General features: G+C 34.7%; 1 protein-coding gene and 1 long non-coding RNA gene across 5 annotated transcripts in view; one reads left to right on the top strand and one right to left on the bottom strand.

Annotated features, from left to right (window-relative positions):
* USP38 (ubiquitin specific peptidase 38) overlaps window positions 1-18,648 on the top strand; it is a 61,982-nt gene that overhangs the window by 20,941 nt on the left and 22,393 nt on the right. For 2 of the 4 annotated variants that reach the window (XM_019926519.3, XM_033857338.2), the window contains 3 exons: window positions 1,749-1,855; window positions 3,038-4,397; window positions 11,870-13,101. In XM_019926519.3, the coding sequence (XP_019782078.1) occupies window positions 1,749-1,855; window positions 3,038-4,397; window positions 11,870-12,031 (1,629 nt within the window). In that variant the 3' untranslated portion in view covers window positions 12,032-13,101. Of the gene's footprint in view, window positions 1-1,748; window positions 1,856-3,037; window positions 4,398-11,869; window positions 13,102-18,648 lie in introns of those variants that run through there. The other 2 variants (XM_073805530.1, XM_033857337.2) reach the window with 2 other exon arrangements.
* Window positions 7,362-18,648, bottom strand: part of LOC141278817 (uncharacterized) — a 126,360-nt gene continuing 115,073 nt past the window's right edge. Inside the window, exon 3 of the long non-coding RNA XR_012332158.1 lies at window positions 7,362-9,163. This is a non-coding gene — a long non-coding RNA (uncharacterized lncRNA). The remainder of the gene's footprint in view (window positions 9,164-18,648) is intronic.

Here is an 18,648-nt window from a genome sequence, read left to right as displayed (position 1 = left end):
AGAAATATCTCAGGTATAACTTCTTAAATGGAAAGAATCAAGACAAGATTGACATGAGATGATGGCCTATGAGATACTCAAAGGATCATTTATACTATTCTCTATCTGGGGGAAATATGTTCATATATTAAATTTAACATCTCAGGACCAAGGGAGATGAAATCTCCTCCCTGCAACTCCCCCCAAACATTGTTTTCTAGTAAATGGATTTATGCACTTGCTTTATCACTAGTCTGTATTTACTGTATACTGTATAGAGTCGGCCCTTGAACATCACAGGTCTGAACTGCAGGAGTCCACTTACACATGGATTTTTTTCAATAAATATGTACTATAGTACTACATAATCCATGGTGGTTTGAGTCAGCAGATGCGGAACCACAGATACATGAACAGATACACAGTATAACTTCTCAGTATACTGTAAAGTTTTTGACTAAGCAGAGGATAGGCACCCCAACCCCTATGTTGTTCAGTGGTCAGCTGTATAATATATATGTGTGTATCTCTGCGTATACATGTAGATATTAATACATTATATATACTATATTAACTTATTAAGTCAGAGCTATTGGGAAAAAATTTTTAGGAGGCTTCCAAACTCCCAATAAAAGACAAAAGGAATTAACAGGAGAACCTAATTAAAGTTCTGTCATAGTTGAGACCCTATCTGATAGCAGCCTGACAAGGATTGTTTTAGGGAGATTGTCCCTATATAATTTAAAAGGCTTTTCTTCTTATAATTAATAAAACTAACATTTATTGAGCATTTAAATTTGTCTAGCTCCTGTGCTAAGTGGTTTACATATATTATCTCTTAATCCTCAAAATCAATCTATGAGGTAATAAGGTAGCATACCCATTTTACAGGTGAAGAAGTGGGGCTTACATTACTTGCTTTCATGGTCATGCAAACAAACAGCAAGATTGGAATGTAAACCAAATGATTCTGGAACCCATGTTCAACCAGTCCACCAAATTCCTTTCCTTCAAAAAACCATAAACACTCCTATTTTGATAAAAAAATTTCCTTAACTGAGAACTCTGTCATATACCACAAATAAATTATAAATTTTCAAGTTATAATCACGACTCTTCAGATGCCTTTTTCAGTTCTTTTTTTTTTTGTCATGGCAAAATCTAGGATTTCAACCTAGCTTGCTCTGAAGTCCACTAGCAGCCACTTCACTAAACTGCCTCTGTACTAAAAAAAAGAAAGAAAGTCAGCAACCAGTGAAAAGTCCCTAGCCAGTGTGTTCCTATTCTGTACATTTATGACATGTGTACCCAGTCAAGGAAATTTTCACCTAAAATAAGTACGCATGGCTCTGTAGAGTATGCCCCTTATTACTTTAGCAAGGATATATATTCACTAACATTTTTTTCAGATTTGATTTTTTTTTTAATTGTGGACTCAAGCACATAGAGGGTAATGCCAGGAGCATTATATTAATTTAAAGAGACTTGGGTTCTGATATAATCCCCTCTGCCATTAATTTAGCTATATGACCTTGGGCAAGTCCCATAGTTTCTCTAGATCTTAATTCTCATCTGCAGAATAAGAAGTTATGACTGAAAGTTACCTAAATTTATTTCTAACTAATTTTATGTGCCCTCATGTTTGGCACTTTGTGGTAAAGGTTAAGCCAGTGTAATTTTAGTAATCTTTATTAAGCATTATATATTAAGATTTCAGTTATTTGGTTCATGGTGTGAGAATCACTCCCTTGTGTTTTCTCTGTCAAAAGAGAGAAGCGTATGCACCTCGGATATTCTTTGAGGCTTCCAGACCTCCATGGTTTACCCCCAGATCACAACAAGACTGTTCTGAATACCTCAGGTTTCTACTAGACAGGTAAGAAGTATTTCTAAAGCTATGATTTGAATTATGTTCTTTCATAACAGATTATTTCTACAAAACATCGTTTCCTTTAAAGACATATTTCAACTGTTAATCCCTAAAATACCTTGCATTTATTGTATTTTTTAAAGTGTTCTTTTGTTTTCAATTTGGTTTCTTTTTTAAATTTTCTTACTTTAGACCAGCTGTTCTCAAAGTGTGGTACAAGGACCCCTAGGGGTTCCCAGAACACTTTCAGGGCTCTTCCCTTTTCGAATTGCACATCTGTTTATATGTAGTTGAGGCCAGATTTTCTTCATATACTTCATCCAGAACAACATATCACGATAGACTGAATGCAGGGCAGATATGAGGATCCAGCCTGTCTTCTATTAAGCCAGATACTTGAAGTATTGGCAAAATGTAAAACAGCGCCATTCTTCTAAGTTTTGGGGGGTTTAGAAAATATAACTATTTTTTTATTTTAAAAAATGTTATTTATATTAACATGTAATGAGTTTATTATTGTTTTTAAATGTAATATTACTTTTATTCTCAATTTATGAATACAGTAAATATTAATAGGTATAACCACATAAATGAAAGCTCTTAGGTTCCTCAATTTTGTTTAAGAGTATAAAGGCATCCTGAGACAAAAAAAATTAATAACTGCTCTTTAAACCAGTTCATAATTCAGTGGGTTTGGTAAATTTTATTGTCTTCTTACCACTTAGTTAATAAAACCTATTATCTTCCTGTATTTCCCTGTCTTTGCCTCCCTTCTGTTATGTGAATGACTAGTAAAGTTAGTTGAACTCAACCTTCCTTCCATTCAGCAAGGATATGTTGAGTAGTTTCTTTGTGCCAGGCTTTCTGTGAAGTGTCAGGCAAACAAAGATATATAAGACAGTTAGTGGACATGTATAATTAACTATAATAAGTGCTATAAAATAGCAGTATGACGAAAGTGTAATGAGAATATAGCGTAGGAACAGTTCCTAACTTCTCTTCTGATCTACCTTCTCAAACTGTTCAATATTCCTCTTGATTAAAGGAGGAGAAACTTGATTTTTTTTTAGTTAAGCATTATATTTGATAAGAATAATTTGGCTATTTATATAGGCAACCAATATTTTAAAGTAGAAATGACATTTAAATTTAAGCAAAGTAGCTATATAATGATATACTCTTCTACAGGCTCCATGAAGAAGAAAAGATCTTGAAAGTTCAGTCCTCACACAAGCTTTCTGAAAGTCTGGGGTGCAGTGAAACTTCTTTACAAGAAGTAGCCAATAAGGCAGCTGTACTAACAGAGACCCCTTGCACAAGTGATAGTGAGAAGACATTAATCGAAAAAATGTTTGGAGGAAAACTACAAACTCACATATGTTGTTTGAACTGCAGGAGTACCTCACAAAAAGTGGAAGCCTTTACAGATCTTTCACTTGCCTTTTGTCCTTCCTCTTCTATGGAAAACTTGTCTTTTCAAGAACCGGCATCATCACCCAGTACACAAGATGGTGGTCTAATGCAGGCCAGTGTACCTGGTCCTTCAAAAGAACCAGGAGTCTGTAATCCATCAACAGCTGCCTTTGCCTGTTACTCAGCTGTGAATGAAAGAATGGTGGATAGTCCTGATGAGTTTCGCTGTAGTGAAGACACTTCTGTCCCTAATGACTCTAACAAGATGCTTGTTAATAAAGATGTACCTCAGAAAGCAGGAGGTGAAACCACATCTTCAGTAACTGACTTACTAAATTATTTTTTGGCTCCAGAGATTCTTACTGGTGACAACCAATATTATTGTGAAAACTGTGCCTCTCTGCAGAATGCCGAGAAAACTATGCAAATCACGGAGGAACCTGAATACCTTATTCTTACTCTCCTAAGATTTTCATATGATCAGAAGTATCATGTGAGAAGAAAAATCCTAGACAATGTGTCACTGCCACTGGTTTTGGAGTTGCCAGTTAAAAGAACTACTTCTTTCTCTTCGTTGTCAGAAAGTTGGTCTTTAGATGTTGACTTCACTGATATTAGTGAGAATCTAGCTAAAAAATTAAAGCCTTCTGGGACTGAAGAAGCTTGCTCCCCAAAATTGGTGCCCTATCTATTGAGTTCTGTTGTCGTTCACTCTGGTGTATCCTCTGAAAGCGGACATTACTATTCTTATGCCAGAAACATCACAGGTACAGAGTCCTCATACCAGATGTGCCACCAGCCCGAAACTCTGACATTAGCCTCCTCCCAGAGTCATTTATTAGGGAGAGATAGTCCCAGTGCAGTTATTGAACAGGATTTGGAAAATAAGGAAATGTCAAAAGAATGGTTTTTATTTAATGACAGCAGAGTGACGTTTACTTCATTTCAGTCAGTCCAGAAAATTACGAGTAGGTTTCCCAAGGACACAGCTTATGTGCTGTTGTATAAAAAACAGAACAGCGCTAATGGTTTAAGTGGGAATAATTCAACCACTGGACTCTGGGTAAATGGAGACCCACCTCTACAGAAAGAACTAATGGATGCTATAACAAAAGACAATAAACTATATTTACAGGTAAGTTGGAAATATAAGCTTCATCATTTGTGGAAAATATTTAAACAATTGACAGGTGGTTAAATGAGTGCCTTAATTTTGAAATCCAACTTCTGCATTTTTAAGGAATTTACAACGAGGTGATTTGAAATTTGAATCTGGGTTTATATGAAATGGGTTCAACCTATATAGCTAAATTTTCTTTCTAATGTTACAAATTAGTAATGAAAAGTCACAAGTACATGCAGTATAGAAGCACTTGTTTGTTTTTTTTGTTTTTTTTTAACATCTTTATTGCAGTATAATTGCTTTACAATGGTGTGTTAGTTTCTGCTTTATAACAAAGTGAATCAGTTATACATATACATATGTTCCCATATCTCTTCCCTCTTGCGTCTCCCTCCCTCCCACCCTCCCTATCCCACCCCTCTAGGTGGTCACAAAGCACTGAGCTGATCTCCCTGTGCTATGCGGCTGCTTCCCACTAGCTATCTGTTTTACGTTTGGTAGTGTATATATGTCCATGACACTCTCTCACTTTGTCACAGCTTACCCTTCCCCCTCCCCATATCCTCAAGTCCATTCTCTAGTAGGTCTGTGTCTTTAGTCCCATCTTGCCCCTAGGTTCTTCATGACCTTTTTTTATTTTCTTAGATTCCAAATATATGTGTTAGCATACAGTATTTGTTTTTCTCTTTCTGACTTACTTCACTCTGTATGACAGACTCTAGGTCCATCCACCTCACTACTAATAACTCAGTTTCGTTTCTTTTTATGGCTGAGTAATATTCCATTGTATATATGTGCCACATCTTCTTTATCCATTCATTTGTTGATGGACACTTAGGTTGCTTCCATGTCCTGGCTATTGTAAATAGAGCTGCAATGAACATTTTGGTACATGACTCTTTTTGAATTACGGTTTTCTCAGGGTATATGCCCAATAGTGGGATTGCTGGATCGTATGGTAGTTCTATTTGTAGTTTTTTAAGGAACCTCCATACTGTTCTCCATAGTGGCTGTATCAATTTACATTCCCACCAACAGTGCAAGAGTGTTCCCCTTTCTCCACACCCTCTCCAGCATTTATTGTTTGTAGGTTTTTTGATGATGGCCATTCTGACCCATGTGAGATGATATTTCATTCTAGTTTTGATTTGCATTTCTCTAATGATTAATCATGTTGAGCATTCTTTCATGTGTTTGTTGGCAATCTGTATATCTTCTTCGGAGAAATGTCTATTTAGGTCTTCTACCCATTTTTGGATTGGGTTTTTTGTTTTTTTGATATTGAGCTGAATGAGCTGCTTGTATATTTTGGAGATTAATCCTTTGTCAGTTGCTTCATTTGCAAATATTTTCTCCCATTCTGAGAGTTGTCTTTTGGTCTTGTTTATGGTTTCCTTTGCTGTGCAAAAGCTTTGAAGTTTCATTAGGTCCCATTTGTTTATTTTTGTTTTTATTTCCATTTCTGTAGGAGGTGGGTCAAAAAGGATCTTGCTGTGATTTATGTCATAGTGTTCTGCCTATGTTTTCCTCTAAGAGTTTGATAGTGTCTGGCCTTACATTTAGGTCTTTAATCCATTTTGAGTTTATTTTTGTGTATGGTGTTAGGGAGTATTCTAATTTCATACTTTTACATGTACCTGTCCAGTTTTCCCTGCACCACTTATTGAAGAGGCTGTCTTTTCTCCACTGTATATTCTCACCTCCTTTATCAAAGATAAGGTGACCATATGTGTGTGGGTTTATCTCTGGGCTTTCTATCCTGTTCCATTGATCTATATTTCTGTTTTTGTGCCAGTACCATACTGTCTTGATTACGGTAGCTTTGTAGTATAGTCTGAAGTCAGGCAGCCTGATTCCTCCAGCTCCGTTTTTCGTTCTCAAGATTGCTTTGGCTATTCGGGGTCTTTTGTGTTTCCATACAAATTGTGAAATTTTTTGTTCTAGTTCTGTGAAAAATGCCAGTGGTCGTTTGATAGGGATTGCACTGAATCTGTAGATTGCTTTGGGTAGTAGAGTCATTTTCACAGTGTTGATTCTTCCAATCCAAAAACATGGTATATCTCTCTATCTATTGTATCATCTTTAATTTCTTTCATCAGTGTCTTATAATTTTCTGCATACAGGTCTTTTGTCTCCTTAGGTAGGTTTATTCCTAGATATTTTATTCTTTTTGTTGCAATGGTAAATGGGAGTGTTTTCGTAATTTCACTTTCAGATTTTTCATCATTAGTGTATAGGAATGCCACAGATTTCTGTGCATTAATTTTGTATCCTGCTACTTTACCAAATTCATTGATTAGCTCTAGTAGTTTTCTGGTAGCGTCTTTAGGATTCTCTCTGTATAGTATCATGTCATCTGCAAACAGTGACAGCTTTACTTCTTCTTTACCAATTTAGATTCCTTTTATTTCTTTTTCTTCTCTGATTGCTGTGGCTAAAACTTCCAAAACTATGTTGAGTAACCTTGTTTGTTTTTAATTAGAAAAGATGTGATCATTATAAAATCATGCCATACAGAAATTTAGGAAGCTTAATAAAATGGAAGTATTTTCCTCTTCCCTTCAGTCCCACCTGCCAGGGGAAACAACTGCTAAATTTGTATTTATTCCTTTTAGACCTTTGTATAAATATTTTAAGGACTGTTTATTGACAGTCAGGTGGATAAAATAAAGGACACTAAAAGGTAGAATATGCAAAGAAAGGATATTTGTATTCTTTAAGGACCTGATCAGTAGAATCATGGCAGTAATAGAACAATTAGTAAATAAAAACTGTGGAGTAAAGGTTTCATATGAGCTGAATTTACTTATACTTTTCGCACAGAGTTAGCGCTTTTTCTTACTTTAAAGTTAATAAAGACCTTGCTGAAAGCATTTTTCTTTGAAACCTGCCAACTTGCTATCAACATAAAGGACCAACAGTAAATTGTAGTTAAAATTGTAGGTGTATTAATTGGGTAGTCCAATTGATTGTATGAGTTTAAATAAGTAAGTTTCTAAAAATTTTTTATTACAGACTCCTAAAGGATACAGAATAAGAGAAAAAATAGTACTGATTTTTAGAGGGAAGTTTACTCAAAAAGTTTTCAAATTTACTGTATTAAACAATACTCAGATAACGATACATGATACATTTTTAAAGGAGTATGGCAATGTTCCAGAGTCACACAAAAACAGTACATTTTACAGAAAAAAAATTAGAAACTCAGAATATTCATTATTCACTACCAAAGACTCTAACATCCAGTCAGAAGGCTTATGTTCAAGGTAATAGAGTATACTCAAACATGTCCTCCTCACTACATATTGAATAAGCACTTAGATAGGACTCATGCTTCTTGAAGATTTGAGAGGTGGACTGTGAGAAGGTTAGGTTAAAATAGAAATTTTCTACAGTATAAAATAAGGAAATAAGGCCCAGTGCAATCTTGACTTTTGGAAATATGCAGAAACTACTCTAATTTGTGTAATTGTAATGCGAAAAGCTCTTTTAACCATAACAACTATTTGTATTGCAACCTGGCTCTACATGATTTTCTCTATCTTGCCGTTTACCCCATTACATCCTGATTTTACAATGTTTGTATGTGATGAGCCATTCTTTTCATTATTATTTTAATACCCTATGTCATTATAAAGGAAAACCATTTTGTACTTTGTTAATTCAGTTTCTCAGTGTTGTGCAGTTGTTCTGAATTCCATTTTAAGTCTCAGGCCAGTTGTTCAATGCAAAAAAGATATCACTAAATTTTACATTAAGGTATTTATTTATTTACCTGTATTAAGACTCTTAGGCTATTAAAGCTTCATTATCAAAGTGCTTTTTTAAAGCAAATTACAAAAACATACTCAACTCTTAATTAGAAACTTAAATATATTTAGACTTTACTTTAATTGATAAGGTTTGAATTGTGATGTTTCTCATACTGTGTAACTGAATCATCTGGCATCTTAAGTTTGTATTAGGAGACTATAGTGTTTCTTCTGTTCTACTGATGAACATGTTCTCATAATTGCCAGGCAGTGAGAATGTGTGATGTTGAGATTTTTGTATACAGCCGCTTTCAGCTATCATTTCTTAGTTTTGAACAAGTGGAACCTGTATGTGTATGTTTTTGCTGCTCTTATTCTCAGTTTTGTTTTTACATTCATTCCTGGGGTATAGTTAAAAGTTTGTGCCCATTTCATAGTAATAATGCTGTGTAATAGATTGCTATGTCTAGGATACAACTTTGGCTTTAAGAAACAGCATTATACCTATTTATAAAACAGTTGTAGAAAACTTAATCAGATCTTAGTAAAAATAAGGGTGTGGAGTTGAGTAAAGTCACAACTAGATTTACAAGTGTTAGAAAGACTCTTGCTGTTTCTATAGTATTAGCAGGATTAGTGGTTGTGAAAAGCTAGGCAAAAAAATCCTGTCTGACAAACTATTTTCTACTCTGTATCATAGCCTGACACATAAGAGAGCAATGCGAATTGTGGATCTTAAAGTAAATTTTGGAAAGGGCTTATCTCTTCATATATATTTCTCTCCCCAACTTCCATTAGGAGTATCTCCATTATTTTAGTGTCTGGACTACCAAAATCATGCTTTCAGTTAGGATCCAGTGAGAGAAAAGCTGTGTGAGTCGCACCACCTATCCCCATGTGTCCCACACCAGCTGCAGACAGTTCTCTCCTTTCGTGTTCGGTTTCTTTCCTTTGTTTCTTTGGAGAAGGTGGGAGTTTGTCTTAATTTTTTTCTTCATCACACATACAGAAGAGTATACATTATATCTGTGTAAAGGAAAAAAAAAGATGGATTAATTTAATGTTTACAGATTTATTTAAATGAGAGATCTAAGTATACTGAAAGGTTTTTGTCCCAAAGCAACAGGAACTCCTTTTTGTCACTAGATGTACAGTCCACTGCTGAAATAAGAATTAATTTTAATACTTGATGTAAATTTGGGATATAAATTACATATGCACTGAGATTCATAGTTTGTGACATTTACCTAATATTGTCATCTGTATTAAAAGAAATAAAATGAAAAGCAGTTTCCCCTACTTCTATCCATAGTTTAAGCTTATCTTCTGAAAATAGAATAGCATACATTTTTCTCCCTCAGCCATGTATGTATGTATGTATGTATTTATTTATTTATTTATTTATTTTACATCTTTATTGGAGTATAATTGCTTTACAATGGTGTGTTAGTTTCTGCTTTATAACGAAGTGAATTGGCTATACATTTACATATATCCCCATATCTCCTCCCTCTTGCATCTCCCTCCCTCCCACCCTCCCTATCCCACCCCTCTAGGTGGTCACAAAGCACCGAGCTGATTTCCCTGGGCCATGCAGCTACATCCCACTAGCTATCTGTTTTACATTTGATAGTGTATATTTGTCCATGCCACTTTCTCACTTCGTCCCATCTTACCCTTCCCCCTTCCCCTCCCCGTGTCCTCAAGTCCATTCTCTACGTCTGTATCTTTATTCCTATCCTGCCCCTAGGTTCTTCAGAACCTTTTTTTTCTTTTTTCTTTCTTCTTTTTTTTAGATTGAAGCCATGTATTTATATAAATAGCTAAGAAAGTAAAAATGGAATATTTCTTTCTTGGGAAGCTCTCTATCTTAAAATATAATATAGGTTTCAGGTGTCTCAGAAGCAGTGGAGTTACTAAGTTTTGTATTTTGTAGGTCCTTCAACATAGTTTCCGGTGAGAAGTCACTTTTTAACAAAGTCCAGGCAAAGTTTGCCGTATCTTTTGGGAGCAGAACTTCTTGAACTCTGCCTTGCATATTTACTCAGTTTTATTTATTTCATTGGGGAAGATGATCTGTATCCTAAACCAGATATTGTTTCTTAGATCCAGAGTCATATATTCATTGCTTGTTTAGATAGCTTAATAGATTATAGAGCCATAATAGAGGATTTTTGTTTCTTATTTTTGTGTCTATTTCTGATAGATCCATTGCAGCTTTTATTTTCTCTCTGTAAAATGTATGTAATTCTTACTTTAATTTTACAAATTGAAGAATAAATTACTATAGCTCCTGAAAAATATTGTGTGGTTGGACATGATACAGAGGAGCCAGCAGTTATAAATGTTGTAAATGATAGAGTTAATTTAAAAAATGTTTTTGAGAAATATCCTGCAAATTAAGTTTTAAAAGCCTTTCTAAGACCTGTCAGAGACTGGTTAATTAGGCCATTCTGCTATAAGGATTTCTTAGGTCACATTCAGCCCTAAAAATTTGTGGTTCTTGATAATTTTGTGTATTGGGAATCACACAGCAGTCGCTGTATGCTTACTGAGAAACAGGGTGTCCGTAATATGAGGGACACATGTCAGGTTAAGCCTGGGATTTTTTTCTCCATAATAAAAATTGGGCATCTCATGAAGGGGGTAGAATAGTCGACCAAGAAAATTTAGCTAGAAATTGTAAAATAAAATTACCTTGCCAGGAGGAGCAAAGTAATTGGGCTTTTAGTTGAAAAATTGAAAGTAGTACAGTTTTTGTTATTAATGTTGACTGTACTATGAAAGTTCTTCAGGATGATTATACCTAACCATTTAAGGGTTGTGCTGTTGCTAGTGGCTTTTAGACCTTGTTGACACCGATGACCTCACTTGAAAGTTATAGACTCTTTCCCAGGAACATGGACATATATCAGAATATTTTCTTCCTAGGAGTTTGTGCCAGTTTTAGAATCCAGTTCTACACCTTGCCAAATGAATTTGCAGTTTCTTTATAAATAAATAAATAAGTGTTTATTCACATTTGTTCCTTTCGTGGCCAAGTACCTAATAGTGTTCTAGTCTGAAATCATTAATATTTACTGAGCACTTAATATGTGTCAGGCACATAGATGAATATGGTTCCTTATAAAAGTTCTAATAATCTGGTAGGGGGAAGTTTTAAGTAATACTGTAAGGAGACAGGCTCCTTTTCCTTAGCAGTGTTTTTGAGCTGTTATTTACTGAGAAATATTCTGAGGAAAGGGTAGGAAAAAATTCAGCCTTCTTTCATTATTTATACCTTTTACTGTAATCACCCACTTCCAAAATAGCTCCACTTGACAGAAAGTGTAACCTTTGAATCCTGTGTTCTGTGTATTAGAAAAGAAATCCATTCTTGTATACGGTGATGAGTGTTGCAACAACTGTGATATTTCTGTAGAGAAATTTTAAGACTGTGGAGCTTCAGTTTCATCTTCTGTAAAGGAGGGTACTGAAAGAGAATGGCCTTTAGGATCTGTCATTCTGTAGAGTTATACTAGGATTTTGCTCTCTACCTTGTTCGCTCCATCTGTGATTAGGTACTCGACTTTAGTAAGATTTGGTAAAGACTAGTGTAATCAATATTTTTAAAGTTACTGAGATTTGAAGGATGCTTACTAAGGATTAAGGCAATTTAAAAATATTTGTGTAGGTGATACCCATCCACTGTATTTAGAATTTTAATTTCATAAAAACAATTTTTAATTTTAGGAACAAGAGCTGAATGCTCGAGCCCGGGCCCTACAAGCTGCATCTGCATCCTGTTCATTTCGGCCCAATGGATTTGACGACAATGATCCACCAGGAAGCTGTGGACCAACTGGTGGTGGGGGTGGAGGAGGGTTTAATACAGTTGGCAGACTCGTATTTTGATGCTGAGAGAGTCCAAAATGCACTGGTCACAAAACATCCAATACTATGACTGTTTAAATGTCAGACTGTAACAAATATCATATCTATCTTTTATTTTTCTTTTCATTAGACCGTTATACAAGAAAACATAGTGCTTGTTTTCATTTTGTTGACAAAACGTTTATTAACAAAATGCATCATTGGGAAAAAATCTACCTCTTAAAATTCCATTTTCTTTTATGGTTAGACATGCTTGACCAAAAATTTTCAGAGGCAAATATGTACCTGGTCCCTAATTAAGCTGCATTAAATTTAGTAGAGGCAATTAAATGGTCCTGTCCTCAGTTTTACTGAACAAAAGATAGATTTCATTTAGCATCCTTTATAAAAGAATTGGTGTTAGAGGTGAAGGAAATATTGTTAGTAAGGAAAGAAAGAAAATCTTTTATTTCCTGTGTAGTTACCCCATTATTAAATTCAAGTCTTTGAGAATACTAGAGATGATATAGTCTCTCATGAAGGCAATAACATAAACTTTATCGAGCTGTAGTACTTTTCAGGTTTGTTCAGTGCTGTCTTCAGCATCACTGTATCTACATTTCAAGTACAAATGTTTTAAAAAAGGATTATTTATACATATGTGCTGAATTGATTTTAAGAAAGGTGCATGATCCTGTAGGAGCCACATTTTTACCTAAAAATTGCTAACTTTGTAGTGTTTCTAATTGTTTGAGGATTTTAAAAATTCTATTTCAGGGAGTATATCTTCTGTGTGTTTTGAAGGAGGTGAGTTCTGTATGTGCCTTGCAGTACTGTAATTCAAAAATAGGAATCTTTGGCTGCGGAAAAGTTTTTTACAAATGAAATGTTAGGAAGTAATTTTTTGTGCTAATGTTAAAATTATAACCTTTTGAAAGGTATTAGATTTTCCTGAAGTAAAATCTGATGGTTCTAAATCAATAAGTGTAATAGTTTGTTTTTAACTCTTAGAAGAATTCAGAGGAAATCAACCTAGTCAAGTAAAAAAATTTTTTCGATTTTGTTACTTAATCCTCAGAATATTAAACATTGATCACATATTTTTAGAGTTATACATTTGTGGGGTTTTTTGTTTTTTCTCGTTTGAGTCATGCGTTTTGCACAGTTGTTTCTGTTTCACAGTTTCAGATAAAATGTCGAAATGTCAGCCCCTGTGGTCCCACATTTTCTTTTGCCAGGAAACTGGAAACAAGTCACTTCTCCTGGGTCTTGATTATACAGTATTTAGAAGTTATCCCAATTGTCCCCATTCCTAAAAGTTTTAACTTATCCATGGTGTACATTGTTCTGAAGATTGGTCACATATTTATTTTGAAAACATTTTAAGGAAAGAATGTTCTTTGGTGATTTGGGGTTTATCTTTTTCCCAAGCTTTTAATGGCAGTGGTTAAAAACAGAACTCCTCATCTTCATTCTACTACTTCCCACTCCTAACCTGTTTCTAGTCACCAGGAAGATTAGGAAAACTGACTGGATTAGTTAAAAACTGGAAATTCTTTTGCAGAATTGAGACTTCTCTTGCCTACAAATCACTGAACCAGAAAGTTTTTTTTATCAACTGTCTTTCCTCTGGACTTCCTATTGTTCTAATAATGAATGTCTAAGCTATGCGTTCAGTTATCCACTGGCTAGATAATGATTTATAGTCAGACTATATCAGTCTTAGCATCTATTGAAATTGGTAAAGTCATGTAATACTTGGTGGGTTGATAGTGGGCTCAGCTGCTTCTACTAGAAACTTCCATAAAGACAATTAGACCTACACAAAGTTTTATCTATGAAAATAGCAAGTCCTTCAAAGATTTTTATGTGTCAAGGTAATACATATTGAATTTTCAAAATGATAAGAGAAAGATGAAACTCTAGTTATATAATAATACCGAGCATATTTAGATAACTTCATACCACTACCAAAGACTGGAAATTAAAGATTTCCTTTTAAGATTAAAAATATAGTAACATTAATTATTTGCTGAACTTTTATTTATTTTAGAGAAAATTGTTAATTTTTTCCTTTTTTTTTAAACATTTTTATTGGAGTATAACTGCTTTACAATGGTGTGTTAGTTTCTGCTGTATAGCAGAGTGAATCAACTATACATATACATATATCCCCATATCTCCTCCTTCTTGGTCTCCCTCCCACCCCTCTAGGTGGACACAAAGCATGAAGCTGATCACCCTGTGCTATGTGGCTGCTTCCCACTAGCTAACTATTTTACATTTGGTAGTGTATATACGTCCATGCCACTCTCTCACTTTGTCCCAGCTTATCCTTCCCCTTCCCCGTGTCCTCAAGTCCATTCTCTATGTCTGTGTCTTTATTCCTGTCCTGCCCCTAGGTTCAACAGAACCATTTTTTTTTAGATTCCATATATATGTGTTAGCATACGGTATTAGTTTTTCTCTTCACTCTGTATGTGAATTTTTTTAATTGAAGTATAGTTGATTTACAATGCTGTGCTAATTTCTGTTGTACAGCAAAGTGATTCAGTTATACATATATATACATTCTTTATTATATTCTTTTCCATTTTGGCTTAGCTCAGAATATTGAATACAGTTCCCTGTGCTATACAGTAGGACCTTGTTGTTTATCCCTTCTATATGTTATAGTTTGTATCTGCTAACCCCAAACTCCCAGTCCATCCCTCCCATGCCCCTCCTCCACCTTTGCAACCACAAGTCTGTTCTCTATGTCTGTGTGTCTGTTTCTGTTTTGTAGATATGTTCCTTTGTGTCATATTCTAGATTCCATGTATAAGTGGTATATTGTCTTTCTCTTTCTGACTTATTTCACTTAGTATGGTAATCTATAGTTCCATCCATGTTGCTGCAAATGGCATTATTTCATTCTTTTTTATGGCTGAGTAGTATTCCATTGTGTATATGTACCACATCTTCTTTATCCATTCATTTGTTGATGGACATTTACATTGTTTCCATGTCTTGGCTGTTGTGAATAGTGCTGCTATGACCATAGGCGTGCATATATCTTTTTGAATTATAGTTTTTTCTGGATATATGCCCAGGAGCGGGATTGCTAGATCATATGGTAATTCTATTTTTAGCTTTTTGAGGAACCTTCATACTGTTTTCCATAGTGGCTGCACCAACTTACATTCCCACCAGCAGTGTAGGAGGGTTCCCTTTTCTCCACAGTGTCTCCAGCATTTGTTATTTGTAGAGTTTTTAGTGATGGCCATTCTGACTGGTGTGAGTTGGTACCTCATTGTAGTTTTGATTTGCATTTGTCTAATAATTAGTGATGTTGAGCATCTTTTCATGTGCCTATTGGTTATCTGTGTGTCTTTGAAGAAATGTCTATTTAGGTCTTCTGGCCATTTTTCTATTGAGTTGTTTTTTTGTTATTGAGTTGTATGAGCTGTTTGTATATTTTGGAAATTAAGCCCTTGTCGGTCACATTGTTTGCAAATATTTTCTTCCATTCCGTAGGTTGTCTTTTCATTTTGTTTATGGTTTCCTTTGTAAGTTTCATTAGATCTCATTTGTTTATTTTCATTTTTATTTCTATTGCCTTGGGAAACTGACCTAAGAAAACATTGGTACAATTTCTGTCAGAGAATGTTTTGCTTATTATCTCTTCTAGGAGTTTTATGGTGTCATGTCTTATGCTTAAGTCTTTAAGCCATTTGAGTCTATTTTTATGCATAGTGTCGGGGTGTGTTCTAACTTCACTGATTTCCGTGCGGCTGTCCAACTTTCCCAGCACCCCTTGCTGAAGAGACTGTCTTTTTTCCTATTGTATATTCTTGCCTCCTTTGTCTAAGATTAATTGTCCATAGGTGTGTGGGTTTATTTGGGGGCTCGCTATTCTGTCCCATGTATCTGTATGTCTGTTTTTGTGCCAGTACCATGCTGCTGTGATTACTGTAGCTTTGTAGTATTATCTGAGGTCTGGGAGGGCTATGCCTCCATCTTCGTTCTTTTTCCTCAGGATTGCTTTGGCAATTCTGGGTCTTTTATGGTTCCATACAAATTTTAGGATTATTCTAGTTCTGTGAAAAATGTCATGGGTAATTTGTTAGGGATCTCATTAAATCTGTAGATTGTTTTGGGTAGTATGGCCATTTAACAATATTAATTCTTCCAATCCAAGAGCGTGGGATACCTTTCCATTTCTTTGAATCACCTTTAGTTTCCTATATTAATGTTTCATAGTTCTCAGCATTTAAGTCTTTTGCCTTCCTAGCCAGGTTTATTCCTAAGTACTTTTTTTTTTTGGCGCAATTGTAAAAGGTAGTCTTTTTTTTTACATTCCCTTTCTGATATTTCATTGTTAGTGTAAAGAAATGCAACTGATTTCTGTATGTTAATCTTGTATCCTGCTACCTTGCTGAATTTGTTTATCAGTTCTAGTAGTTTTTGTGTGGAATCTTGAGGGTTTTCTATATATAGTATCATGTCATCTGCGTGTAATGACAGTTTTACCTCTTCCCTTCCAATTTGGATACCTTTTATTTATTTTTCTTGCCTGAGTGCTGTGGCTAGGACTTCAGTAGTATGTTGAATAAAAGTGGTGAGAGTGGGCATCTTTATCATGTTGTGTTGATTTTAGTGGGAAGGCTTTCACCTTTTCACCATTGAGTGTTATATTGGCTCTGGGTTTGTCATAAATAGCTTTTATTATGTTGAGATATGTTCCTTCTATATCTACTTTAGTAAGAGTTTTTATCATGAATGGATGTAGAATTTTGTCAAATGTTTTTTCTGCATCTGTTGAGATGATTGTGTGGTTTTTGTCTTTTGTTGATGTGGTGTATCACATTGATTGATTTGCATATGTTGAACCATACTTGTGAACATGGGATGAATACCACTGGTTGTGTAAAATCCTCTTCCTGTATTGATACTTTTATCATGTTATAGTGTCCTTATCTTTCTTTATGGCCTTTGTTTTAAAGTCTATTTTGTCTGATATGAGCATTGCGACCCCTACTTTCTTGTCATTTATGTTTGCGTGAAATATCTTTTTCCATCCCCTTACTTTCAATCTATGTGTGTCCTTTGCCCTAAAGTGACTCTCTTGTAGGCAGCATATTATAGGCTCTTGTTTTTTTTATCCAATCTGCCACTCTTATGTCTTTTGATTGGATCATTTAGTCCATTGACATTTAAGGTAATTATTGATATGTATTTATTACTATTTTAAACCTTGTTTTCCTGTTGTTTTTATATTTCTTCCTTGTCCCTTTTTCTTTTTTGCTTTTCCTTTTGTGACTTGATTTTTTTTTTTTTTTTTGGATTATACTTATGTTGTCTTCTCTTTGGTGTTTGTGACTTTATTGTATGTTTTTGATTTGTTTTGGTTACCCTGTTTTTCAAGTATGTTAACCCCTTCCTACATCTACTTTGCCTTAGACTGGTAGTCATATAGGCTCAAATGCATTCTTTAAAATTAAAACCAAAAAAAGAATCTAAATTTTCTTTCTCTCCTCCCCCACATTTTGTGATTTTGATGTCCTCTTTTACAGCTTCATGTTCATCCTTTTGCTGTTCCTTGTGGTTATCATCACTTTCACAAATAGATTTTTTTTTCTTTTTAATCAGTATACTGGCTCATTTAAGTGATTTACTTTCCTATTGTGATTTCCTCTTTCCTATAGCTTCTTGCCTCTTTTCTATTTAGAGAAATCCTTTCAATATTTCTTTTAGGATAGGTTTAGTATTGCTGTATTCTTTTAGTTTTTGCTTTTCTAAGAAATTCCTTATCTCTTTCTATTTTAAACGGTAATCTTGCTGGGTGGAGTATTCTCGGTTGCAGACTTTTCCCTTTCAAGACTTTGAATATATTTTGCCATTCTCTTCTGGCCTGTAACATTTCTGTAGAAAAATCAGCTGATAGCCCTATGGGGGTTCCCTTGTAATTAACCTTGTTTTTCTCTTGCTGCCTTTAGAATCCTTTCTTTAACATTTGCCATTTTAATTATAATATGTCTTGGTGTATGTCTGTTTGGGTTCATCTTCTTTGGAACCCTGTGCTTCCTGTACCTGGATATCTGTTTCCTTCTTTAAGTTTGAGAAGTTTTCAGCCATAATTTCTTCAAATACATTTTCAATCCCCTTTTCTCCTTCTTCTCCTTCTGGAATCCCTATTATGCATAGATTGGCAGGCTTTTAATTATCCCATAGGTCTCTCATACTGCTTTCGTTTCTTTTCATTTGGCTTTCTGTCCGCTGTTCTGACTGGGTGATTTCCATTATTCTATCTTCCAGATCATTTACTCATTCTTCATTCTTACTTCATTCTTACTGCTGTTCATTGCCTTTAGTTCAGCTTTTGCCTCTGCAAATGAATTTTCTAATTTTCCTTGGCTCCTCCTCCTATTTTCTAGTTCCTTTTTAAAGTAATCTGCATTTCTGTCGACAGCCTTTCTAATTCCTTTAGTATTTTCATTATCTCCTCTTTAAACTTGGTGTCTATTAGACTGAAGAGGTCTCTTTCGTTGTTCTTTCAGGGGAATTCTCTTGGTCTTTTAAGTGGGAGTGGTTCCTCTGCTTCTTCATTTTACTTATATTTCTCTTACTCTGAGTTTAGGAGAAACAGTTATCTACTGTGGTCTTGGAAAGCTATTTAT

This window comes from Tursiops truncatus, chromosome 5, assembly GCF_011762595.2.
Source record: "Tursiops truncatus isolate mTurTru1 chromosome 5, mTurTru1.mat.Y, whole genome shotgun sequence".
NCBI classification, from domain to species: Eukaryota; Metazoa; Chordata; class Mammalia; order Artiodactyla; family Delphinidae; genus Tursiops; species Tursiops truncatus.
This window is presented reverse-complemented; position numbering and strand designations above follow the sequence as displayed.